Source organism: Zingiber officinale, chromosome 6B, assembly GCF_018446385.1.
Source record: "Zingiber officinale cultivar Zhangliang chromosome 6B, Zo_v1.1, whole genome shotgun sequence".
In the NCBI taxonomy this organism is placed as follows: domain Eukaryota; kingdom Viridiplantae; phylum Streptophyta; class Magnoliopsida; order Zingiberales; family Zingiberaceae; genus Zingiber; species Zingiber officinale.
The window spans coordinates 111,410,532-111,420,664 of record NC_055996.1 but is presented as its reverse complement, the minus strand read 5'-3'; the positions used below and the strand labels follow the sequence as shown (position 1 = coordinate 111,420,664).

Genomic DNA, 10,133 nt, shown 5'->3' with positions numbered 1-10,133 from the left:
GAATATTTTGAAGAAAAATAATTTCCTCCAAGTCATTCATAAATCTTTCACCATAATTAATAAATCCTTTTTAACCCACTATTCTTTATAATCATCTGCCGGTCTTTTTACTCTCATGATCTGATCGTTAAAAGAGTTTTGATTTTTTTTTTTTTTAATAATCTAATATCTAACTCTTGATCAGACTAATTTTAAAAATGATTAATTTGACCTTATAAAAATTTTCCACCGATCGATAAATTTAAAAACCATAGTTGACTCTTCACATGAAGTAGAATACCATGGTGTGGGAATCGAATTCTCTAGTTGCACGGGGGAGAATGCCCTGCCGTTTACCACTGCAGTGACGCATTGAACTACTCACAGGGGGTGCCGTGGATCTCACGCACTGAACTACTCGTTTGCTCAAACGAATTAGTCCACTCCAACCAACTTGAATCATCTAATGCATTATGCATTTACCTCACTCAGCTTGGATCACCTACCAAGCCAAGCCCCATCAATTCACCTTGCTCAACTCACCTACTTACCCAATAGGGCCAACCAACTTACTTAGATCTATCAAACAACCCAGCTTAAGGGGTGTAAACAGAGCAAATTGAACCTTATTTTCCTTTGCATTCCCCTTCAAAGTTCTTATATATTGCCAACTTCTCCTACGACAACTAGTTGTTTGCTTCTAGATTGTCCCTACTTACCTCTCTACCAGAGGTCAATGAAGGTCGGAGTCGATCTCTCCAAGAAATTAGCAGTAGCCACTCTTTTGGTGCTCAACGAACCTCCTTATCATTGCATCAATCAACACAACAATATAATTATCCCTCCCCCTTAATTATATATGGACATTTTCAGGAGACAATTGAGGAAACCTTAGTGAACAAATTGAAGGGGGAAAAAACAAAAACAAATTAAAATAATAATAATAAGTGGCATTTTAAAAAGCAACCTAGAACATCTAAATAAAAGAGACACTGAGGCATGGACTACCGCACATTGTCTTTATGGAATGTAAACATCTCCATACGAGCTTTAAAAGCCTATCAAGCTAGCTAGCTAGCTAACACATGTGTTAAGGTAGCTAGTGCGCTCTTCGTTGAAAAGTTTATCGGCGTAGTCGACGTGAAAATGATTGAATGTGTTGTCGGCTAGGGGCATACATGCAACAACCATGCCTGCATGAATCTTCCCCACGCGCACACACATACACATACACATAAATGCTTTTTCATAATTGAAGATGTTTACAAAAAAAATATTATTTAAAATTTTAATAATTGAAGATGTTTCAGTAAGTTTTGACATATTAGGATCATAGAAAAAATCATTTAAAACTTTAACCATTAAAGATACCCTTAACTCGTCGAGACCTGCACGCTACATAATCAAAGTGATAGTGGTTTGGTAAGCTTTTGAGATCGATCGAGCTTCCAGACAATACCACGTCGCCTAAGTTAATTTGACAGTTTGATGTGGTCAATGCTGGGAATGAGTGCATGCACTCGATCGTCGACAAAGTTAGAAAGATTGAACACGCCCACAAGTTCAAAGTAGAATGCGGAAAGCGAGATGCATGGTCCCGATCGAGCTGCACCACTCCCTTTGATTAATTGCTTTGATCGAGTTTAATTAATTCAACAACAGGCAAAGTTAATTATTGTGGAGATGTGTGTCCAACGAATTGCTGCGAGTTTCTCGATTGGTATTTTATTTTCAATTAATTCTTTTAGTTGTCGAAATCTAACCTAACGAGGTGTTTGGATTTCATTAATTTACTTGATCGATCGATCATTAATATAATCCTCGTGCCTTTAGGCCAGCTAGTTATGATTGTAAGAGCATTTTGTTGCGTGCAATTGCGGATCTTAATTAATTAATATAAAATAATTGGCATTTATTATATATCAAACAGAACATAGCAAAAGTATTGCAAGAGCAAGGATATATAGTTAGATGATTAATTAGGTGAAAAGGATGTAGAAAAGAGAAATAGATAGCGCTAGCTACACTATTATTATTATTATCCAAAAGCCACTAATCAAGTCACACTCGCACAAGCCTTAATTACTAACGAAAGCACAAACCCGGCTAGCTGATCATGGTGCGGCCAAGTTCAAGGATTTTCCATTCTCTAATTTTTTTATTTGTTATTAAATATATGAGTATAATAATATCATTATTTATGGACATAATAACTAACTGTATTTTATTTTAATATGAAAAATAAAGACTAACTACTCTCCGTACAATCTTCTAATTAATTGGTAAATACAGCGTCTCCCATCAATCTACTACCATTTTCACCATCAACACTTTGCGCCGCGAGAATCCACACCGTGCGACACGTTTTATCTTCCTGGGCCCCACCAACCTACGTGCCCAAGCCACTGTCAGACCCACATCGTCCCTGGTGGGCCCGACTGGTCCTCCCGCGCCATTTTTTTTTCTTTTTTTTTCCCGTCTTTTCCCGTCCCCGGCTCGATCTACTTATACCTCGCATGTTCTTCCTATCCTCTTCGTGGAAGCTCAAGCTTGAAGGATTCTGATCTGTTGTTTTTGTTGTTCAATCTTCTTCTCTTCCTCTTCCAATTAAACTTAAGCAGTTCCTTCTGAGAATTCGAAAGCAGGGCACGAGGATGACGAAGCAGAGTCTGGTGAGGAAGGAGGAGCTACCAGTCGCAGTGGTCTCTCCGGCAGCCATCGCCGAAGCGTTTCCTCACTTATCCTACCCTCCTCCACGTTCCCCCGGCTATCTCCGGTGCAAGAGGCCGGAGAGACGCCTAGACCTTGCCGCAGCCGGAAGAGGCAATTCATGGATCGAATCCATCAAGATACAGTCTCCAACCCACGTCAAGTCGTCGTCGACGAGCAGCGCATCAGCTATGTCGGCCGCCCGAGACGCCGAATACGACAGCTGGGTGGTAAGTCCACTTCTTCCAACGACAGCAATTGCGGATTGAAGTGGAATATAATTACAGAGTATTGACATGCGCGCAGAGGATGCATCCCTCGGCGTTGAGCAACTTCGAGGAGGTGATGACGACGGCCAAGGGGAAGCAGGTCGTGATGTTCTTGGACTACGATGGCACTCTGTCGCCCATCGTTGAGGATCCCGACCGCGCCTTCATGTCCGACGAGGTGAGTTACGTGATCTATCAGATGGAAAATATTTCAAGAACTCCCAATTTAAATTGTGGAATTAATTAAACGGTATCATTCATCCTCCCTTAATATTGTTTTCCCTACTCTTTGTCTCCATGTAGATGAGGGAGGCAGTGAAAGAAGTGGCAAGTCATTTTCCCACAGCCATCGTGAGTGGGAGGTGCACAGAAAAGGTGCATTGCCGTTCCATCTTCATTACTATTTTCCCTCCATTTCTCCAATACATTATTTTTTTTTAAAAAAAAAGAGAAAATTCTTGGACGTGTTCAGGTCTCCAGCTTCGTGAAGCTACCAGAACTGTACTACGCTGGAAGCCACGGCATGGACATAAAAGGACCGGAGGAGGGGACTCAGCATTCCAAAGTCAATGTGTGTGTGTCTCTCTTTCTTGGTTGACGAACTATATCAAATTTGCAATTTGCTTACTTATTTAGCGATGCAGACACACTGTGTTCTATGTCAACCCGCCAAGGAGTTTCTTCCGATGATAGATGAGGTGGTGGCTTCCATTGCGAATCTCAGTTTCATCTTTGATTTTAGCAGAACTTGTGGGGGTTTCTTTTCCTTACCTAACAATCATACTGTTCTGTGAAAGGTCTGCAAGTCTTTGGAAGACATAGTAAAGAGCATCCCTGGCTCCAGAGTCGAGAACAATAAATTTTGTCTCTCTGTTCACTTTCGATGCGTCGAGGAAAAGGTAATGAAAATTGGACGTTAATTTGGGGAAATGGCTCTGATGTTCTTCGTCAGAGATGTAAATTCTTAAGCTTTTTTCTTACTTGCAGAAATGGAATTTACTTGCTGATTTGGTGAAATTAGTGATCATGGATTACCCCAAACTGAAGCTCACCTATGGAAGAAAGGTAAATTAATCTCAAACGAACTTAGATTTTTAGTTGCTTTTTTCTTCGAAGTTACATCAAATTTCGTGGATAAGACTTGTTTGTTTGCATTATGAAATCAGGTTTTGGAGATTCGGCCGAGTATTAAGTGGGACAAAGGGAAGGCTCTTGAGTTCTTGTTGGAATCTCTTGGTAAACTGAAGCTCTTGAGCTGACCGAAAAGGCATATTATCGTTCTTCTTTTTTTCTTTAATGAAACAACTCGTTTGATTCTTTTGTTTTGGCTTTCAGGATTTGATGGCTACAATAATGTGTTTCCATTGTACATAGGAGATGATTGCACTGATGAAGATGCTTTCGAGGTATGATACTGTTGATCTCAAGCGTTGACTGCTGAAAAAGATGAATCTCCTTTAACTACTTGTCGCTTATTTACTAGGCGAGAGCTCTAATTTTGATAAGCTCTTCCTCTTTTATTTTATGGGAAAAAATAAGAGGAATTAAAATGTTATCTCCTCTTGAGGGATTTCACTTCAAAATTGAATAATCTATGCTAGCTTCACCTATTTGTACTTGAAAATGGTAGCAATCGTGCAAATGTTGCAAGTCGATTCGTTTGCTCCTAGTGCCTCCTCTAATTTGTCCCTAGACCAACACGAAGGAGGTAAATCGCAGATGACTACTAGCCATTTAGTGTAAATGGTAAGACATGAGAGAGACATGCTCAAACACGTCGAATTTGTAGCAATCATGCAAATGCCTCAGAAAAGGCGAGAGAGATTCAATCTTCAATTGAAAATGAATATAATGAAGTGCAAGGTTTGTTAAAATATGGCTTGACCAATCAAGAGTGCGGAGATGAGGGCCACATTGAGATGCCTTTAGAGCTCAGATGACAATAACAAGAACAAAAATACAAGCTAATTAAGTTAAAACAAAGATAGAGATGAATTTAATTTTTTCCCCTCCCTCTCCTCTTCTATCTTCTCCTCTCCCAGCTTCTTCTCTTCACAATTAGGTATGTTTTGAAGGAATTTGATTATAATTCTTTTTCTAGGTTTTGCGCGATAGAGAGCAGGGCTTTGGCATTATTGTCTCCAAGATCGCAAAAGAAACAAAAGCCTCCTTTTCACTCAGAGAGCCAGCTGAGGTAAGTAGTAATATACAAGATATAACAAGTTTATTTTTCTTTTGGAGAACAAATATAATCAACGTGGAATTTCCAAATAGGTTCTCAAGTTCTTGCATTGCCTAGTGGAGTGGAAACAATTGTCCGAGGAAGGATCTCCGAGAAGTGCAGTTTAATACAGAGAATAGAAGATCTCATGGATGTTTTTTTTCTTGTCTGTTCCATGATTAAAATATTTTCACTTTTCTTTTTGTTAAATCCCCTCTAATAATAATGATCTGTCCGACACTGCTGCGGCAGGAGGTTTGAAACCCTTATTTATTGGGTTTCTCGACACATTTTGTGAGTCTCTGTAAGGGGAATATTGCAGCCTTTTTTCTGTAAATAAATAAGAAATAAAATTAATCAGATTGAGTTGAAAGAAAATGGAAGAAGAAAAAAAAAAGAACTAGTTAACCCATTTACAAGTCACTCGACTCTCAATCTCTCATGGCCTATTTATCCAATCCTTCCGGTGTGAAACTTGCTTGCTTGAAATCTAAATCTGTAAAATTATGAACGAGTCAACGAGATGTGATGTCAACTTTTCAGCACAGCATGCTATGCAAGCTCAAAGATCTATTGCCGGTAAGCAAAAGCTGATCTGCCCCTGTGCATGCACAGGATCCTCAACTTTTGGAGCAACCAATAAAAAGTACGTACTCCAGTTTCAATCTCATGGATCTGCTGCTTGACTCGTCCTTAGAAGAAGCAGAAGAAGTAGAAGAAGACGACGACGACGAAGACTAAGACTAATCAGCACATGAAGCAGGTGTTGTCTTGGTTTGGTGTTGATAGCTAAATGTATCTGTTAGTTAGGCCATGGCATGGTTGGAAGGAGGAGTTGGAATCCACTTTCGGATACGACTTGTAATTAATAATGGAGCAACACCTGGTTCTCAACTGCCTTCACTCATATAATTGCATTAATCGAGCTTCCTTTTCCAGCCATTCCATACGTGGAAAGATAGATGGTGCATCCCCACATTCATCAAACCATATATATACAAGCTCATAGCCAAGATTCAAAAGTACTTTAGACTAATCGTTGATTATAATTGATAATCTAAATTAATTAATTTAAAAATATAAATAAAATAAAAAGTTATGTGAATATTAATTTTCTAAAAATATTTAATATTTAATACATTTAAAATCATTAAACAAAAATATCATTGAAATTATTTTTCTTAGAATCGACAATATTAAAATAAAATTAATTAATTATTATTTCATTATCAATTTTTTCAACTGACTCTCGTTAAATATAGATAATCATATAATCTGTTAAAAGTACTTTTTCATCTTATTATGATAATAAGAACTATTTTAATAATTTTTATAATTAAAAATGTTCATTCAATTGTTGGTGTAAAAATAGGAAGAGTTAAAATAAAATGATCATCCTACCAATTAAATAAATATATTAGATTCCGTATATAAGTAAATGATATAATTATAATTCTCAAATATTACAACCAATGAATTTTTTTCCCAAAATTCACAAAAATAAATTTTTAGGCCAAAACTCTAAACTTAAAAAATAATAAACATCATCTCCAAATATAGTTGCAACTCAAATAATCAAAACTAAATATTAGCTCGAACCTATAATAATAAATCAATCAATAAACAATATTAACTCGATACATGAGTTGAAAATCAAACTAAATCAAATAGATAAAATTTTTACTTAAGACGACCTACAAATCAAACAATACAAGTTGTAATCAAGCTTCAAAACTCTTAAAATCATAGCTAAATTAAGTAGGTAAAATTTTTAACAATCGTTAGTCAAAAAAACTCAAACCAAGGATCTAAAATCGAGTTGAAAACTCTTTAAAAAATGAAGCAAAATTGATTTGGGTCATAATAAAATGGTGGCACGGTAATTTTGCTAAAATTATTGTTGAAAACTTGAAGGGAGGCGATGATCATAACCAAGTTTGGTCGGGAATTTTCCTAGAGTTCGAATGCACATATCCTATAACCCAAAATTTAGGAAATAATTGATAAAATGATTAAATGGAAGGAAAATGACTCGTGTATGTTTTTGACCATTTCTTACTTAAATATTTTAATTCAAACTTTTTCAATAGTTTTTTTTTGTGTGGTAATTGGCTAAAATTTGGAAGGAGGAGGGAATTAATGGAAATAATCCAAAAGTTGTTGGGCTAGATAAAAAATTTATGTAAAAATTAAATTAAGTGGACTAAGGTCACCCTAGCTTATGGGTGGCTCCATATATATATATATATATATATATATATATATATATATATATATATATATATATAATTGGTGCCTAAGCTGAATTTAATAGCCAGAGGCAGCAAGCAGTGATGGATCTAGGGGGGAGTGGGGGTGTCAAGGGCGTAGCCAAGATCTAAATTTACCTGGGGCTAACCGTCGAAATTATGCTCTTCGATTGTTCTTAGAATCAAATTTATTAATTATTATATTATTATCAATTTTTTCAACTAACTCTCGTTTATAGATGACCATAGAATCTGATAAAAACTCTTCCTCCATCTTATTATGAAGACCTGTTTCAACCAGTTTCATAACTGAAAATGCTCAGATCATTGTTGCTATAGAAATGGAAAGAATTAAAACCAGATGAATTAACCTACCAATTAAATAAATATATTAGATTTAATATATAAGTAAATAATATAATTATAATATATAAACTATAACAAATGAGAAAAATAATAGTTGACTCATAGAGATAATATCAAACAGGGATATTAATAGTAGTTGACTCGTAGAGATGATATCAAAATAAAACAAACTTGCGGCGATGGTCGCACAGATATCCCGTGTTATTTGAGAGAAGGGATGTCGCGGTTCTACTCGTCGAGTCATTGCTTGACGCTTGTACTAAACATGAATATGAAATATCAAGTGAAGGATAATGTAAAAATCTTTAAGAAGTATAGAGATTACACTGTTGAAAAAGGAGGTCGAAGAAAATCCATTTCAAAAATAAATAGATCTATTTAAACCCAATGAAAGAAAAGGATAAAAAGGATATGTTGAAAAAGGAGGTCGAAGAAAATCCATTTCAAAAATAAACAGATCTATTTAAACCCAATGAAAGAAAAGGATAAAAAGGATCAAAATTAGAATTTTTCACACCTGTGACTCTACGGCTACGAGTAGCAAGCAATGCGGCATGTTGGTTGCTCTTGTGGCATGCGACAAAAACGTCATGCAGGCACTAATAAAATGATGAAATTTTTTTGATTTAATTAAAGTTCAAGCAACATAAGTGCTCTGGCTTCCAATAGGAAAAAAGTTATTGAAACTTTAATAGGGAAAACATAAAAGGAAATTAATGATGATGAGGCTATAAAAAATTTTAATTTTAATTTTTTTTGAAATTGGTGGGGCTAGAGTCCACCCTAGCCCAAGGGTGGCTCTACCTGGGGGGGTGCTTGAGCACCCTTTTGCTCGTGGAAAATTCTACCAGTATGCTGTAGTCCGAGGGGCAGCGAGAAAGAAGACAAATTCCAGTTCTCTTCTTTGAACACCCTCTTCCTTTTTTATCTAGATCCGTCACTGGCAGCAAGTCGGCATCGTCAACATACCAACCATCAAACACATTGCCTCAAGCAAAGAAATTAACTACTCAATGAGTAATTAATTGAATCATATTAGATGAAGAAAGCACTCAATTGGGACTTGAATTTGGCTTCAAATATTTTGTAATGTGTTAAATGGAAAATATGTTATATTGGTTATATAATTCAAAATATCGTGAAAAACATAAAATTTATCAAAAATGATGCAAGATTTAGCAATTAATCCTTAAATATGTTTGTCTTGAAAATTAGTAAGGGTTTAAAATGGGCAGTAGCAAATGGGCTTGGGTTTGGGTCTTTCATGCAGATTGAGAAATGAAAACCAATTCTTTGGGGCATGAGATAAATACAATTCTTGGTTAATTTTACTATTATACGTCAGATGAAATCTTTCGTGTGAAAAAAAAAGAAAAAATATATATATATTTGATGTGGTGGTATAGGGAGGCCCATCTAGTATCAAACGGAGGATAATTTGATGTGGTGATATAGGGTGGAGGTCAAAGTCAAGGTGGTAAACATCCAGGTATGGAACGGAGGACAATTGTAATGATCGATTAGGTCAGCCAAGGCCCGACTGATTGGAGACATATCCGAGCAGACCTCCTGTCCTGCCGGGATGATACGTAAGACAATCGACGCTCAGTACGGAGCAGCAGGACATCGAGCGAGACCGGATAGCTTATCCGAACGGGGGAAGACATGTTACTACATAGCCACCGGTGGGAAGAGCAACTGAATTCGATAGAGCGAAGGGCTCCCGACCAAGCGACTACCCCGCTCGGCCAAGCAGCAGGACCTGATCGTGGACGGAGCGGAGTTCCGGCCGAGCGGATATCCCGTTCAGCCAAGCAATAGGATCACTGTAGTATATCTCGATATCCTTTTGGGAGATAGTGCCGCTGACATGAGGCACGATCGACAGGCGGATCGTATGGTGGAGGCTTCTACTGTCTTGTCAGCTATATGCATGTCGTGTTAATGTATGGTGGCAGAGGTACTTTCCTGACAGATCCTTTTATAGGACATATTGGAGAGCATGTCCATGCTTCTAAAAGTACGCACGTCGCCCACCATGACTCTATATAAAAGGGGTCTATATCTGGCGGAGGTACGTGTTATTACTGTTTGGTGCTAGTTCTACTGTTGCTCCACTTCTTCTACAGTTCTGATGACTGACTTGAGTGTTGGAGGGCTAACGCTGGAGACTCCTTCCCTGACTCCGCACTGACGTTACTTGTTTTATAAACGGAGCGAGGTCTACAGTCGATCAACGAAATCACCACACCTCTAATTTTCTACCTTCCGTTTTCGGACAAGATCAATATTGGTAATGGTTGATATTCATTTCATTCACTCATATGGGGTCAGAAATAA

At 37.2% G+C, this 10,133-nt stretch overlaps 1 protein-coding gene across 2 annotated transcripts; it reads left to right on the top strand.

The window, feature by feature from the left end:
• The first annotated feature begins 2,497 nt into the window (after positions 1-2,497).
• Positions 2,498-5,466, top strand: LOC121988921 (probable trehalose-phosphate phosphatase 6). 2 transcript variants are annotated; one of them, XM_042542653.1, is made up of 11 exons: positions 2,498-2,918; positions 2,995-3,135; positions 3,261-3,332; positions 3,430-3,528; positions 3,602-3,655; positions 3,755-3,856; positions 3,945-4,022; positions 4,124-4,193; positions 4,293-4,363; positions 5,059-5,151; positions 5,232-5,466. In XM_042542653.1, exons 1-11 carry the CDS (start codon positions 2,634-2,636, stop codon positions 5,304-5,306), a joined length of 1,140 nt encoding a protein of 379 aa, XP_042398587.1. In that variant the 5' UTR covers positions 2,498-2,633; the 3' UTR covers positions 5,307-5,466. The 2 variants fall into 2 exon arrangements, 1 of the variants encoding a protein (XP_042398587.1); XR_006114130.1 differs by lacking the exon at positions 5,232-5,466 and having other exon boundaries at positions 4,124-4,224; positions 5,059-5,120.
• Positions 5,467-10,133: the final 4,667 nt, after the last annotated feature.

What these genes read in the sequence shown, in the direction of transcription:
- LOC121988921 (XM_042542653.1), top strand. Translation starts at nt 2,634, where the DNA reads ATGACGAAGCAGAGTCTGGTGAGGAAGGAGGAGCTACCAGTCGCAGTG. An exon ending in CCGAATACGACAGCTGGGTG is followed by an intron (nt 2,919 to 2,994) that starts GTAAGTCCACTT and finishes ACATGCGCGCAG; the next exon opens with AGGATGCATCCCTCGGCGTT. An exon ending in GCGCCTTCATGTCCGACGAG is followed by an intron (nt 3,136 to 3,260) that starts GTGAGTTACGTG and finishes GTCTCCATGTAG; the next exon opens with ATGAGGGAGGCAGTGAAAGA.